General features: G+C 37.6%; 1 protein-coding gene across 1 annotated transcript; it reads left to right on the plus strand.

Moving 5' to 3' along the window:
- The first annotated feature begins 4,815 nt into the window (after positions 1–4,815).
- LOC120417118 (uncharacterized) lies at positions 4,816–5,870 on the plus strand. Its single transcript, XM_039579100.1, has 2 exons — positions 4,816–5,369; positions 5,446–5,870. Exons 1-2 carry the CDS (start codon positions 5,157–5,159, stop codon positions 5,614–5,616), a joined length of 384 nt encoding a protein of 127 aa, XP_039435034.1. The 5' UTR covers positions 4,816–5,156; the 3' UTR covers positions 5,617–5,870.
- Positions 5,871–17,255: the final 11,385 nt, after the last annotated feature.

Here is a 17,255-nt window from a genome sequence, read left to right on the forward strand (position 1 = left end):
TAAATATGTCTTTATTGAACATTCTTATAATAATTACATTTCTTTTACATAATAAGTGGTATGGCCTAATGCTCTTCATCTTTGTTGTATTTTTCGTTTTATTATGTACTGATCACATTTATTTATTTGCTTCAAATTGTTTTACATTATTGCATTGAATTGAATACATTTGGGTAAAAAAGAAAAAAAATCACTTTAACAACTAATCCTAACCTAAAACTAAAAAAAAAATCCATTGAAATATTCAAAATCACTAGAACGAGTAAACTACGAACTGTATTTTAAGATGAATGCTCCAAGAGTTCTTACTTGTTCCTGGCGAGTTTTGCAACCACGCAGTGTTGTTGTCATCTCGATGAAAATGTTCAGAAGTTCTTGTGGTGAAAACAGGTCACTACTGCCTTCACCCGTTGATGTTGGTTGGTTTTCCCTCGGATGCTGACTGAAGCCTGGAGGTGTTGTATGCTCTGCAACTCTTTGCCGCTGATTCAACGGCAATGGCTGCAGATTTGGAACCACTCGAACAGATCCCGCTCCAGGTGACGCCAAAGCAGGAAAATCCACGTCCGTGAAAGTTGGTGGTGTTTTGCGACGATTTGGTTGGTGCCTCGTCGTCGCTTGCTGCCGAATTTTTACAAACTCAGCACGTTTTGGGCAGCTTCGATTCTTGGTCGAATGGTCGCCGCCGCAATTGAAGCATTTGGCTTCGATGTTCTCGTTGATTGTTTCGCAAGCTTGTGTTTTGTGCTCACCTCCGCAGGTTGCACAACGACTCTTGATGAAACAGTTCCTTCCACCATGTCTAAGGCTACCAACTCTTGCTGAGCAAAAATCCGTACACTTTGCCGATATGACACCATGGTATAACAAAAACTGTCTATGAATTATTTATATAAATTAAATTTAATAAATTTGAGAATTAAAAACGAAAAACTGTGTCGTTTTTAGAGCTAACAAATTTCACACGTTGCACGTTTAAAAGTATTCATAAAATAAACCGTGATTTGAATCAAATCGTTATGTTCTTCAATGTTTTTTGTTAAACGTTTTAAAGTTTACAAAATGTCAAGTTTGCTTTTACGAATAATACCGTTCTTAGTGTTTTCACGAACACTTTTCCAGAGTTTTTTTTATTGAAAAGGTCCTATAACATGTGAAACACAACAGTTTATAGGACCTTTAAAAAAACTCTAGATTTGTTAATTCAAATGTTCAAATGTTTTCACAAGTTTTAGAAAGCCTTTGGAAATGGATAAATATATATAGTAAGGAATTTCTAAAAGAACAATTCTAGAGTTTTTTTTAAAGGTTTTTTTTAATTGAGGAAACCCAGGAAAACTCTCCCTTTTTAAATCAAACTCACAGAAAAATAAAAATTTCTACACACAAAAAAATATTTCCGAATGTTACATCATTTATGATGTAACACTTTTGCACGTCATTAAACATTTAAATTTAAATGCAATTTGATGTAAATTTGTAACAAATTATACGTAAAAACATGATTTTACGTGTGATTCAACCGTTTACGTCGAATCTTACGTTAACATCAATTGAGTTTACATGTAATTCATTTTTTCCGTGTCAAGTAAATCCACATATTCTTTCTGTGTAGTTAACAAAAGCTTCAACCAAATCAAAAAAGCAATTCAATGATTAAAAAGTTGTTAAAATTCCGTACAAATCCGTATTATGCGTAAAATTCCCTACAAAAATTCCGGCCTGTTAAAAATCCGCGAAGAGGTTCGAAAATCCGTATGGTAAGGAAAAAATCCGTACAGTTGGTAGCCTTAACCATGTCCAAACTGCAAGCAGTTCGAACATTGTGTCACGTCACGGTGTACTGGACGATAACGTTCCCAAGTCACGATGATGTTGAAAATTGCCCGAACTGCTTTCAGCTCAGACGGCGTTGTCGATCCTCTTTCGAGATGAACCAGGTACAGTTGATCACGATACTTGATGTCCTTGTTGTGTCTCGTCATCTCGAAGACTTCGATCACGTTCAACTTCAGAGTTTTGAGCTCTTCTTTCAGCACACTCACATCCATGTCGTACAGGCCTCGGAGGACCTGTTTCATGGGGCGTTTACCTGGATCGTCATGGCTGTAGTATTCAATCTTTGTGTTGTTCAGGAAATCCCGAACGTAGTTGTAATCCTTTCTGGTAGGTAGCAGAATTTTGAGTCCATCAGCACACAAGCGAATGGAAGCTCGTAAAGCACCAGATTTGATAAACCCGGTCAGCCACTTTCGCACCGAATCCGATGACGATGTTTTCACAAAAATGGGTGGCAACTTTTCCCGTCGTTCAAATTCTTCCTTCTCGCTCACGTCCACAGGGAGGGTAGCGAACTGGTTTCCAGACAATTTTTGAGCGTCCTTGCTCAAACTGCCTGGCTTTGCAGGTAGCGATTCGGCATTCTTTAGCTTCTTCAAATCTGCCGATCCTGCTGATGAGGACCGCCTCTTTTTCTTGCCCTGAGGCATTTTTGCACTTTTTAAGCACTTTTCAGGAGCTAAAATCCAGGAGTACCTCACTGAATGATGGTCCACAAAGGAATGATATTTAATATGTTAAACTGCCTTACCAAAGCGTTCTCAGTCTCAGATGGTAGTCCCAGATTTCCCCTACACCGCAAAACATCCGATGGTAAAATCGCATGCAAAAGCATGCACGTGATGTCAAAAAAGACATTTAATATTACACGCTGCTTATACAATTTTTGTAAATATCAAAAAAAAGTTGCAACCGACGGGACTCAAACCCAGCACCAACAGTGAGGACTGGCGCTTTAGCCCGCTCGACCATCAGCCCGATGTAAAATTGAAAGGATAAACGTATATATCAGCTTTGGTTACAGGTTTCGCTTTATGAGCGGAAGGTCGTGGTTTCAAACCCACATGGCTCGGCACATCCTTTCCCCTGTACTCTTCACATGTATAAGGACCAACTGTTCTCTGTATAATAGGGGGATGGCGTCGCTATTTTTAGACCATGTTTTCCACTTTTTCTCAATCGAAACCGACTACTTTATCGACTTCATTTTGCTGGGCGAGATAGGACGCCGTCTATTTTTAGACGATGACTCAGCACTTTTCCACTCTTGCACTTCAAAAAACCAGATGGCAGCACGATGTAACGCCACGTCCCAATTGCCCTGCAGAGCTCCACGGCCCGATCGCAAAAAGTGCTTTGAAGGGACGAGTTTTTCAGAAACCAGAATTTAAGGGCTAGCTGGGTATAAGTAAACGTAAAATGTGCACTTCGGTTCTAGCGATACATTTGGACAGTACAGAGTGGAAAAGGCAGAGCCAAAGAGGATTGAAAAAAACATTCAAACCTCTTCGGCGGCGAAGTTACGGCAGTGGATCGCTCGACACACTCGCTCAACAATAGCGTGTGTGCGTGTCCCATCTGCCTAATAACAGAATAAGCCTTTGTGATTCTATAAATAGAATTGCAAATCCGCAATAGATCTAATTCCTGGTCGCAGTGGATAGTGGCATCGAACAAAAAAAAAAATATATATATATATATCAGCTTGACATTTCGGTCAAGTAGGTTTCCCTTACTGATGGGCTACATATTTTAGAGTGTAATATTACACAGAATTTCATAAAATAATGCAAAATTTTTTTTACACCCAGGCCTTTTACAAGCAGCTGGATTACTACACAGCTAAAAAAGTAGTGTAGTAATCCGGCTGAGTGTTAAAGGCCTAGGTGTTAAATAAATATTGCATTATTTTATGCAATTTTATGTGATTTTACACCCTGAAATATGTAGCCCATCAGTATGAGAAACCTACTTGACCGAAATGTCAAGCTGATATATGCGTTTATCCTAACAGTTTTAATTCGGTCTGATGGTCGAGTGGGCTAAGGCGCCTGTCCTTACTGTTGGTGCTGGGTTTGAATCCCGACGGTTGCAACTTTTTTTTTGAATTTGCAAAAATTGTACATGTAGTTTGTAATATTAAGTGTTTATTTTGACGAAGGTGATGTGCATTGATTTTTTGCTGTGTAATTAATTTGCTGTGTACAAGCTGCAGGTTGAACCGAGTTGATATCTGGATGGAACACTTTTTTATTTGAGTTTAAAAATTATGCTATTTTTTCACTTAAATGCCAATAACTCCCTTTAGATTTAACCAATTGGGATGCTTCATGTTGCATTTTTGAAGCCCTTTCCGATGCATTTTGAATTTTGAAATAAAATAAAATTTGGCTAAATTATAGCCTTTTTAAGATTGTTGACGTTTTTGAACCTTTAAACTTTGCGTCCCGATTTGCCCCACTTCCCGTTGACCTAGAGTGCCCCTGAAAATTTCAGGCAGATTGGTGAGGTTCAAACGACGTCCCATACAAAGGGGTATGCCCTGTTCGTAGACTCGCTCTTAATCAATTTGGCTCAAAATTGGCACAGTCACTTATTATTGCCTAAAGAATCGAACCACGGGATGTTCTTTAGATATTTCATAATTTTTATTTTTTCTTGTAACCCTAATGCACACTGTGGAAAAGATTTTAAAATCAATTGAAAAGTCACTTAGACCTAAAAATGTATTTGAAAATATAAATGTTAGCAAGCTTGTTGAGGTTTTTTTTTGCTAAAGGTGTAAACCCTAAATTACGTCACGCTCTAGAGGGGGGGGGGGGGGGGTTGTCGCACCTGTAAAAATTTAACACTTTATCGATTGAATTCCAAATTTAAAAAAAAATCCTTTTTATAAATCATTTTGAAATTCCGACAAAACGTGACGTACTTTTCGTAGAGCCAGCATGACAAAGTGTGACAAAGAGGGGAGGGGGTTGTTAATTTTGGCAGATTTTAGCGTGACATACTTTATGGATGACGCCTAAGGTGCAGTATGACATTTGTCACGGCCCAACCTCTTAGTTTTTTTTTTAAACAAGAGGTTGGTTTTAACCTGCTGCGGTCAAATGCCTGCTCCAGCAGGCCCTTTAGATTAGTGCATACGCCAAAAACGTGCCCCGCTCGGTCGGAACAGATTTGATTGAATCCGGTACTTTCACTCGAGTATCTTTCTTTGAAAGGCAAATCCACCTTTCTCTCGAAAAATACCCCGTTTCCAGCGCACAGTTTGCAGCTTAGCATCGTTACCGAGCTCGTTGGTTGGAGATTCTTCCGCGATGATCCGTTTTGTTCAATTAGCAGCAGTGCAGCTGGCACTGCTCGGCCACTGCTGGTGGTGCTGCATCAACGGGCAGCACATTTCCAGCGAATTCGAGTGGGGACAACGATCCGTCCGGGATTCGGTTTGCTTTAGCGGTTCTTTCAACTCAATTCCGCAGTATTTCAGCTGGACTCCCATCGTCAAGCTGTTTTGGTTCGAGCCAAACAATGTGAGTTGCTATTTTTTTTTTTGGCTCAAAATTTTAACCTCCTTTCACCGAATTTCGGCGGGTGCCTCTCTTTCAGGATGTTACCAAGGTGAGCTACATTCGCGTGTGGGCCGACGCACCGTACCAGCGGTTCCGGGCGGCCATGCTGATGGGAGGAGTTGGAAGTCGGGCTCCGGTGCCAACGGTCATTCTGGTTAGTCGACCCTGGAAGCTGTACGCGAATGTTGTGGTTTACTGTCAGTTTTGAAATTTTAGTTAAAATATTCATATGAAATTTCGAAGAATTAAAATGTACTTGCCAAAATGTTACATGTCGCTTTTATTCCTGACTGCATCTACTTAAACAAATTTGAAAGCTATCATTCCATGAGCAATGTTTACATTTCTGCAACTAATTAATTTGGCCAACATTCACTATCTTGTACTTAGAAGTCGAACGTGCGAGCACACCAAACTATCTGTAGCAACTGCTCACGATGACAAGGTGCCAACGGGACAAAACTGATCCTGACATGTGCCACCGTTTGCGGTTCCATAATCTGCATAAGCCACCAAAATGGCACCAAACTTTGTCCCGGGATTGAGCGTGGCGTAAAACTTAATTTAACAAGTGTTTTTGCTGTAACTTTTCCCGCTACCTTACCCTTCGATTGCAAATGATCTTTCGAGTCACAAAAATCACTGTGAAAAAATTTTTGGTTGATTTTCCGTTAATTAATTCACCTGTAATTGGTCCTAATATGATAATATTCTTCATGACCATTCATTAATCTGAGTACGCCATCAAATCGGGCGTACAATTTTACTCGAAAGTCTGTTCCCGAGCAGACGGAAATAACTTGGGAAGGTCAGTTTTTGATATTGTGAGAAGATCGAAATATGTTATTGGGATTATCGGATTAGTTGTTAAAATAACAAAAATCAATAACAAAGATTTGTTCGAAGAATAACTTAAACTGTTATTATGTTGTTATTTCAATAACAAATCAATAACACAGAAGGAATCATGAAGGAATAACAAGATTTGTTATTTTGTGCGGAGAGGTGGAGCAGCATAATAACAAAAAATGTTATTGAACTGGTATGTCTCCATAACAAAAAAAGTTATTGTTTTGGTTTATTTGTAATTTGCAAATAAACCTGCAGTTGCCATAACTCCTCTGTATTAGTCAGGGCTGCAGAGTCGGGTACCTCCAAGCGACTTTGAATCCATACTTTGAAGACAACTCCGACTCTGGATGCAGGATATGACGTCAACGACGACTTCAGCTCTCCAAAAATACCCGACTTCACAGATTCCGACTCCAAGTAAAAGTTGCTGAATCCGATGCAGTCTCCGAGGTCTCACTCCAGCTCGAACTTCAACGTCAGCTCCGACTTCCTGGCTCTGTGAAAAGAATAACAGTTTTTGTTATTCACACTTCAAATAAATCAATTCCGTTAGGGAATATAACAAAATTAAAAAAAAAGAACTCTCAAAAGTTAATTTTATAGGATTAATTTCAGCTTAAAACCCCATTTCATGGGGAAATAAATGACCCCGATAAAATTGGTCAAAATTATTTCATAGTTTTAGCCAATTTTAGTAAAATCCCTTAGGGGGTATATCAAATAATTAAAAAAATCAACTTTCAAAATTTCCACTTTTTAGAATAATTTTAGCTTAAGGACCCCATTTCATGGCCAAAATAATGACCCCGACGAAATTGGTCAAAATTATCCCATAGTTCTAGCCAATTTTAGCAAGTCCCTTAGGGGTTATATCAAATAATAAAAAAAAATCAACTTTCAAAATTTCACCTTTTTAGAATAATTTTAGCTTAAGGACCCCATTTCATGACCAAAATAATGACCCTAACGAAATTGGTCAAAATTATCCCATAGTTCTAACCATTTTAAACAAAGTCTTTTAGGGGGTATATCAAATAATTAAAAAAGTCAACTTTCAAAATTTCAACTTTTCAGAATAATTTTAGCTTAAGGACCCCATTTCATGGCCAAAATAATAATCCCGACGAAATTGGTCAAAATTATCCCATAGTTCTAGCCAATTTTAGCAAAGTCCCTTAGGGGGTATATCAAATAATTTAAAAAATCAACTTTCAAAATTTCAACATTTTAGAATAATTTTAGCTTAAGGACCCCATTTCATGGCCAAAATAATGACCCCGACGAAATTAATCAAAATTATCCCATAGTTCTAGCCAATTATAGTAAAGTCCCTTAGGGGGTATATCAAATAATTAAAAAAAATCAACTTTCAAAATTTCAACATTTTAGAATAATTTTAGCTTAAGGACCCCATTTCATGACCAAAATAATGACCCTGACGAAATTGGTAAAAATCATCCCATAGTTCTTACCAATTTTAGCAAAGTCCCTTAGGGGGTATATCAAATAATTAAAAAAATCAACTTTCAAAATTTCAACTTTTTAGAATAATTTTAGCTTAAGGACCCCATTTCATGGCCAAAATAATGACCCCGACGAAATTAGACAAAATGGAGCCTAACATTTCAAAAGGGCACATAACTTTTGTAAACAATAGTGTATCCCTTTCACTCAAATGACAGTTTACATAAGGTGTGAAAGGGACACACTCTAGCCTGAAAAAGTTATGTGCCCTAATGAAATGGCAAGCACGAAATCATCTCAAAGATCTAAACATATGTATTTACCAAAAGAAAAAATAATAACAGATTGTGTTATGGACACTTAGAAACTTTTCCATTTGGGCGATTTATGGTAATTTTATTTCTAAGTCAGTATACCGAACGAATAACAAATTTTGTTATTAGGAGAGTTTTTGAAATGCATAACATTTCCTCTTATTAGCGTGTTATTAAACATTTTCAATATAATATCACTTCAATACCAAATTTTGTTATTTTATCAGAAACTGTTATTATTTTTTCTTCCTGAAGTCAACTTCAAAACTTCAGGATAAAATAATATCAATTTTTGTTATTTTAACAGGATTTGTTATTGAAATATTATTAATTTTGTTATTACCGTCTGCCCGGGTTTGACACCAAATTTCCATCTCATCACCGTTTCAGGCTGCAAATTATTGAAAACACCTCTTTTTTGGCATGCTCAAAAATGGAAGGGGTCGTAGGGACGCTCCGGCAAGAGATATAAAAAACGGACCTCAGATTCTTAATCAGGGACAAACGTTACCCCTTAGGACAAAGTTTCACGCAAATCGAAGAGGGGTCGGGGCAATTTTTACCGATTTCGTGTGAGTTCGTAGAGAATTACCCAGTTACCAAAAAAAAAAAAAAAAACAATTCTTAAACTGTCTTCCAATTTGACTCCGGTGTTTGGTCACTTTTTGACACTTTTTTAGTTTGTACCCCGTTGGTTGGTCAAATTATCGGGGTTGGAGTGTGGTGCAAAATTTGGCATGTGGAAAATATCATGAATAGAGATTACTTTTAAAATTTGAAAAAAGGTTTAAACTAGAAATAATGTGTACAAAGCCAACGTTGAAAATCGTGCCATTTTTGGCATAATAGAATGAAATGGAATTGTAATGTATTCTTTTTGGTCAAAACCACATAAAATGTGTTTTTTTTTTGCTGAACATCATGACCTACAATTTTACAGGATCAACCTTTTATTTGAACACTCTTAAAGATGGATAACTGTTCAAAAAATGAACAGTTACTTTGATTTAATTTCATTGCAGAAATAACCATTCAGCATTGCTTCATTACCTAAAAGACACATAAAAGGTTAATTTTTGTTCCCTTTTTCAAGTAAATCTTTCATTTTTCTCTGTGTTCAAAGCACAAAGACTGAGCTGAGAAAACTGTGTTTTTCTCGGAAAGTTTGTGACCCCTGCTGCGAAGCAAATTGATTCCCAGCAGGGCGTACTCGACTCTTCGTCGAAACGTGTAACTTTGCAAGGAACCGGTGATATATCGCCAAGAAGTCTACTTTACAAGGGAGTGTCACGCGAGAGGGTTCAACCGTCTTTGTGTGTGTGTGTATTTTCCCTGCCATGTTAAACAATTTTGACAAGCTAGACAAGTCGTTGAAAGTCTTGTTCGATGTTTCGACAACTTTGGATGAATTTTAGAAATGTTGCTGGAGGAAAAATGTTCAATCTTTACAAAACTGGTAGAAGTCTTTTAAGACAGTTTGAATAGAATGTGAAATTTGTTTTGAAATATTGTTATTGAAAATAACATCTATTAAAAATCTAGGATAAATTCAAAATTCACCCAAAGTAACCTTCAATTTGCACTGCGCATAGTTCACGCTCCCCGTTTTATGATTAAATTTCTGAAAACTCATTTCTCATCGTTCCCGTTGATTCAAACAGTGCGAATATTGCCATTTCCCAGCTGCAGGTTAGTATTACCTACCTACCCTTTCGTACGGTTTACTGGCGAAGACGAAACCCGCGTCTATATTTACATTGCCAGGTTCGCCACCGCAATAAAAACTCACCTCTTGAAGGAGCGAATCCGCCAGTATCTTCAGACAAGGATGCCAGCGCCAAGATGACACGCCCGTGTGACATCGAGTCAAGCTGTGAGGGGAAATAAAAGTGGTAACCCTTAAGTTTTTTTTTCAATATTTTTTTTTAATTTAAATTTAAAAATTCAATTTATCACGGTTGATGAACATTCAACATGAAATCAATAGTCTTATTATGAAAAGTTTGAAATGTTTATATTACATAAATTTCCCGTGAAATCTTGAATTTACACCAAATCTGACATGCTCACCCACACCTGCACGCTCGGGTGAAGAAGACCAGAAACACGACAGATAAAAGTAGGCACTTCCTTCCCAAATGCTTTCCACGCAATTTTCCAGTCGTGTTTTCTTATTCTGCACGCTTCGAAGTCCTTGGAAAATTCCCGACAAAAAGGAAGCGCTACCTTTCAGCACTTTTTGCTCTTGGTTCGCAACCTTATCTTCCACCCTCTTGGTCCTGAGTGGTAGGGTTCCCCCTCTAAGTGGCTGCTACAGACCCTTACAGACTTTTTTATTTCATGCTATTTTTTGCTGGTTTCTTGCAAAAATTCAATATTGGTTGAAATTCTAGCGCCACAACCAACCGAGGTTTATTAGCGTATCAAGTTCGGTGCAAGGATGAAAGAACTGGCCATTCCAGGCCAGCATAACAACCTTTAATGGTACCGAAAATGGCGCCAATGGAATGGACCTTCACCATGTGATTCATTTTTATTTGATTTCCTTTATCGAGTCGAATAGGATCAGGGAAAATGGCATTTTTAAAGTGAGGTTCGATGACGAGATTTAATCACCTGATTATCCTGAAAATTTAAATAATTCAGTAATCTCTAAGTGAACCACATGGTTGGTGAATAATTTCTAATTCCGCCAATCAAACGATAATTTACTGAATGCAATTTTCAAAAAAAAAAACTTTTACCTTATTCAGTTACGAGAACCGACCCCTCATGAATCATAACGAAAACATCGGTAATCTCTTTATGATTTTTTGATGAGAATAAACTCGCAAACAAAAACCTGGGAAAAAAGGTTCGCAAACATGCCCTTCGTGAAAGTTGATCATGAAAGGATAATAAAGCATGCGGAGAGGGGTTAAAAGGTTTGTTATTCGACGAAATTTGGCTTTCAAATTCTCGTAATGCAGGTACTAAGAAAGGAAACATTATCCATCCATAGCGATCAGGAGAATTGTCCCACAAAAAAAGAGCCCGCCGTTTAGCGTTTTCCAGTGAGACCTTGTCAGGCCTGGCCCTGGTCGGAGCTGTGCCACGTTTATCGTATAAATAAGTAAACATTGATAAACTCATGGGATTTGTTTGTACACCGTTGACGGAAACGTAAACATTGAAGGCTTACATAAAGGGCTGGGTATTGATGCTAATTTCGTGTACTGTGGGCCTTGAGTGACTAAAAGAATGAAGACAGAAAGCTGTTTTCAATATTTCAAGAAAGATGTAAGAAATTTAAAACATCATTTGTTTTTACTTTTACAATTTACCTTTTGACCATCACAGATCTCCAACATTCTATTTCAATTCTGAGATGCTATCTTGACACACCCTGAAAATTGATGTAAGTGTGACAACTGGCCAACGGGATTTCAGATCAGAACGCGTTTGACACACGTACACGCCTGACCACCGTAATCATTTGTAGTTATAACTTGGCACCGGCAACCAAATGTAACCATACTCCGGGACATTACACAGTCATTTTTGAACAACAGATTTTTTCGGCAGAAAAATGCTGAACTTCGCAAATTACTGTCATTTTTTGATGAGTATTCCGCAGAAAATTTCATAATTTGTCTAGACTCGGCATTTATTTATGCCGAGCGATCAGTTGTTCTGATTTCGGCAGAATTCTGCCCAAGTTCGGCAAAAAAGAATGGTCAACCAAACATAATAAGTTTGTCATTGTTTACATTGCTTACTCTAGAGGTTATTGAAGGTCAAACAATAAAGCGCGTTTATCAGACACAAGTTTTCTCAATTTGAAAATGAGCATTTTTAAATCGTTTTCCGCCCATTACTTTTGATAGAATTGACCAAAATTAATTTTTCAAGAGTAAAAATGTTCATTTTGAAGCTCTACAATTGTCTAGAAGGGCCCAAAAATGTACAAAATGATCTAGTGGTTGTAAAAGAAAAAACAAGATTCGGCTGAAATATTTCAGGAATTAACAAAATAATTAAATTTATTCCTGAAATATTTCAGCCAAAACTTGTTTTATTCTTGAAAATGAATTTTGGTCAATTCTATCAAAAGTAATGGGCAAAAAACGATTTAAAAATGCTCATTTTCAAATTGAGATTAAATAAGTTAAACAAGAGATATTTTCATCAAATGTACTCTAGAATGTGTGCTTTCAGATGCTTCTAAGAGCGAGGTCAAAATCCACCACCTTTTCTAGTTATTCAGATTTCAAAATGGCGTCTTTTTCGTCGTATTTTGGCTATAACTTTCGTTTAAAAGGTCCGATTTTCGCTCTCTTGGGAGATAAATGTGTGTTTTGATAAGCTCTACAAATGTCTAGAAGACATCAACTCGCTACGACACAAGCCTGTGTTGATAAATTAAAAAAAACTCATTTTTTCCATAAACACTTCAACCTAAATTACAAAAATGGCTCTAGAAACTTCCCGTTTGAAGATAGAGCTTTGTGCTCTTGAGCAAAGTTGCTCAAAATGGTGTTCCCCACAACTTTTAAAAGACACCAAAGCGCTATCTCGTCATCCCGCCAAAATAAAAATTCTGAACCACCCTAAAATTTGGACCACCCTAATGCCCACCATACCAAAAGATGCCCCAATTAATCCTGATCATTTGTCCCGAAGACACCAAAGCTCTAAATCTTAACGTGTGGCCGCTATCAATTTTGTCACGCTAGATTTCGGTTTCGGACCACTATGCAATGTTGATATTTTTTGTGGGTTTTTATTTCTAATAAAACAATGTCAAATGTAATGTAATTGGCTTTTTTCAGCTGTTTATTTTTAAGCCTGATCTATTTACAATGATTAATCGCTGAATCGCGGCTGTCACTTTTGACCCTGTTTACTTCGTTACTTCGATGTCAGACAGGGATCGCAGCAATCGATGGTCGATACTCGACTGACATCTGGATCAACTTGGTGATTGTTTTCACAAGAGCTTGCGTAAGTTTGATTGTAGACGAGGCTTTACTGACCCACAATGTAAACAATTTTCTGATTTTTTAAACAGAACTAAACCTTTTTTGTTATGAAACAAACATTTTTTATGTCAAAAACGTTTGAGGCAACTAGGGTAAATACCCTTTTATATTCAAAACTCTGATTAATTTTCAGGATTTAGTGAGCATTTAGTGAGTTCACACATTATAACAGCTGTGAGTTCTAAGATAGGTTACTTGGTTGACAGATTATTTGAAGCGTCCTTTGATTGGTTAGAACTATTTAAACAACTTAAAAAAATGATAATCAGAGAAGTTAACGTTGCTTATTTATACATTATTGTTACTTGTACCTGCAAATTGAAGTTTTTAAAGATAACTCACTGTTGATCACAATGTTTTCTTTTGATCTCTAAAAACCAGCAACATTTTATTTATTTTCAATCAACAACAACAGGTTAGAATTCACCTAGCACTCTTCTTGTCATTTATCAACATTTTTAGTGCGCCATACCGTTAGCAGAGAGAATACTACAGTGGACTCTCTGGCTGTCGATCTTCTCGATATCAATAATTTTCCATCCTTCGATGAATTCTTCAGCCCCTTCAATCTGCATACTTCAATTATCTTCATTCCTCGATATTTTCCCTTGCTTGAAGGATCTCTTCCTCGACGGTCCCTTGGATTCTGTTTGCTTAAAAAATCTCTTCCGGTTGTCAATAATTTCACTTCATCATGGCTTGCATAGTCTTCTTGGCGAAACGAAGCTTTGAAGGGTGTTTGACATTAGTTTGTTTTTGTTTGATGGACGTTGCCATGATTCTCTCCCATAGCTGGGTATCAAGAAAAAATATTTTTAATCGAGTCTTCATTTAACATCGTTCTGCAAACTGATGATTCACTTCTTCGACGGTCCCTAGGATATTGACAACCAGAGAGTCGACTGTATACTCTAAACCTGGAGTTTTTTTTGAAAAGGTCCAATAAACCAAAATTTTCAGTGTTTGCTTTTTGGGTGTTTTTGAAATCGCCTTGAGTCAGGGGTATTAAAAAACACCCAAAAAGCAAAAACTTAAAATTTGGTTTATTTGACCTTTAAAAAAAAACAACCAGAAAAACTCTTTGGAATTGAAACATCACAAACATTAAAGCGGTAAGGCCTACAGCGTAAAGTTTACCGCAAAGAAGATTCGTTGAAGTGTGTTGAGATTGAGCCCTGGACCACCATGGACGCTGTTTGCCGTGATTATAAAGCCACAACTCGCTCAATTTTATTTATTTTTAAAGATTAAAAGATACAACGCCTTCACGTGACATTTTCAACTCATTTCACGGCACACTTTAACTCAAACTGGCTGAAAGGAGAGATTTTCAGCTTACTGTATTCTCAGCGCTATTCCAAACTGAAAAAAAAATCGTCGTCCGTTAAAACCCACAAACCACAATTCCTGTCGCCCTTGGTTGGCGTGGTGGGGTTGGGAAAACGTGCAAAAAGATCACACTTTATGGCCTCACAGTAGTGTCAGACCGGCGAGACGATGCCACGTGTTCCGCAGCTGCAATACTGGACATGTATTTCACACGTGGTTTTCCAGGTGGCGTCTTTTCAAGGAGGTGGTGGAGCTTAAATTTTAGGTTTGTAAAAATGTGAAATAATGTTTTTTTTTGTGGCTTACATACTTTTAGACCGATTTCTCGAAAACAGCAATATACATCAAGTCAAATTCAAACTTTACCTAAATTAATTTCACCGCGTTTCGCAGAAACTAAACCAATTGAGCAAAAACCACAAATCAGTGGTTTTTGCCGGGGGTTGAAACTTGCTCCGCGTTATTGCTTGCAACCTGAACTCCTGGCCGGTAAAATTTATGGCACTGTGAGGTTCAGACCATCGCCACCGCAGGTAAATTTGTTCAACATGTTGACTCTTCCACGTGTGAACGTGTGGCTTTTCCCCTACCGGTAGGTGTAAATGTATGTTGTGAAAGTATTTTAATTTCGTGCCGACATTTCAGGTCATAAATCTTCGCCCAGAGAAGCTACAGTTGCAATATTCATGGCTTCCCAGCGAACAAGACAAGCACCAATTTGACGTTGTTTCAAAAGTGCCATAAAACCCGTAATCAAAAATCGATTCTCGCGATAATGAAACCAATCAGCAGCAGAAACAGTTTTTTCCTTCCTGGTTTTTACTTTACTCCGGTTGACATGGCAGACATTATACTAATTACCACCGCGCGCCCTGACACGGGATCAGGAAATTCGGCGCGATAACGAACTAAACGCCACCAATTTGATTTATGCTTATCGAACGAACGAATTCGAAACGAAATGAGCACTGTTTGACAAGTGATGTTTTTTTTCCACCCACCACCACCACCACCACCACCAGTAGATTACGCGTTGTGAGAGCTTTCGCGAACTGTGCTCATCAGAAGCAGCGGCAGCTGAATCCAGTAATCTAATTAAGGCGCGAAATATAAAAAGCAATAAATCAACCAATGAATTTGCCGCCTTTTTTCGTCATTCGTTTGGCACTAATTTTCCCTCTTCGTGCTTTTTTTGCACGTTCACTATCGAACGAAGCCACGATGGCACGTGGAACTTCCCATAGGGTAGAGGGAGCTTGGTTTGGAGTGTTTTCTGATTATTTTTTTTGATAATAACCTCAAATTCTCAAGTTACCAAAATATCAGATCGTTATATTTTGAAAATCGGTTTAAATCAATTTTGTTCAAATAAGTTACTTGAATTGAACTAGCTGAACCAATTTTGGACGATTTGGTGTCACTCGACCCGTAAGTCTCTTTTGAAGAGTAAGGAAAGTTACTTGTGTAATTTGTGTAAAATATATTTAGAAAAGTTATGTGAATGAAAATTTTCTCAAAAGTTTTGTTTCTTAACAAAGTTCGGCCACATTCCAAACCATGTGAAATTTTTCGAGGATCCCATTAAAAATATTTTCATATATAGGCTTTTTGGACCAGACACGGTCAATACGCTATTTTAAGTTTTCACTCAACTTTTTCAAATGTTTGGCCGGTTTTCTCGGATCTCAAATTCCTTTTCCCTAAAAATTGTTAATTCATCGATTAAACTTGAAAACAAAGTATTTTATTTTCGTCTGTTAAATTATTTTAAAACGATGGTTCAAAAATTTTAAGGAAAACAATGATTTGAGAATTCTTGGGAAACAAAAACAAATCTTGAATTAAATCTCGTGATTTCAAAAAAAAAAAACAAATCCTCTGGACCGTTCATAGGACGCTCTATAAACAGACTTATTACAAAAAAAGTTTTGCCAAGAGTAATAAAAATGTCAAAATTGAATATTAAAATAAGTTTTGGGTCATCATTTGAGTTCATAATAGCTAAATTCCATTGGGACAGAATGCAAATCCAAGAGATGGCACAAGTCAGTAAGTTTATACCAAAAATGCACTATTCACAAAAATTTGCAGATTATAATGTAATGAAAGCTTTTAAATATTTTAATATCGTTTAAATTTTACTTAACTGATTTCTACTTAAAATAAAACAATAATGGAACAACACAGTTTTACAATTTATGTTTAATCATGTCAACAAAAATAATTAAGCTGGATTAAACAAAAAAATCATAGTTTCAGAAAATTATTCGATACATAGTGATTCAAACTATGGTCAGCCGAGCTCCCGTGGTGTAGTGGTACGGGTTTCGCTTTGTAAGCGGAAGGTCGATGGCTTGAAACCCATCTGGCGAGGCAAAAGGGGTAGGTGGCGGTCGAGAGGGGAGTTCGGTTGCTGCGGGAATTGACTATGTCAAGTCCCAAGCCTCCCCAAAACCCATCCCGTCCAATCTCTCGGACGATCTGTTGGCGACTGAGTCTGAGCGTTGAAGAACTCTGCAACAATACACAGAGAAGAGCTTCAAATGCTACTTTCGACTCGGTCACATGCTCTCAGGCAAAATTCGAGCTGAAGATTGGGCTATATGATCGGTAACGATCTCTAGATGGGTCAAAAATAAACGAGATTTCCCCTCAATCTCGCTCATCTCCACGTCCTCGGATCGGTCTCTCGTGCTCGTGTGGCATGGCATTAGGGGATTGGTTTGGGGAATGAGAGGGGGCAACTGCTCGAATAATTCGTCAAAAACTGTCTCGCTCAAACAATAGCGCTACGGAAGACGATCGTTCGGCAGGCTGTAAGCAGCAGCAAAACAGAAAACCTGAGAATAGATCATACTACAATAGAT

This window comes from Culex pipiens, chromosome 3, assembly GCF_016801865.2.
Source record: "Culex pipiens pallens isolate TS chromosome 3, TS_CPP_V2, whole genome shotgun sequence".
Lineage (NCBI taxonomy): Eukaryota > Metazoa > Arthropoda > Insecta > Diptera > Culicidae > Culex > Culex pipiens.

Bases quoted from the DNA above. Each gene is read 5' to 3' on its own strand.
- LOC120417118 (XM_039579100.1), top strand. From the start codon at position 5,157: ATGATCCGTTTTGTTCAATTAGCAGCAGTGCAGCTGGCACTGCTCGGC. The intron at 5,370-5,445 runs GTGAGTTGCTAT...CCTCTCTTTCAG, and splicing joins TTTGGTTCGAGCCAAACAAT to GATGTTACCAAGGTGAGCTA.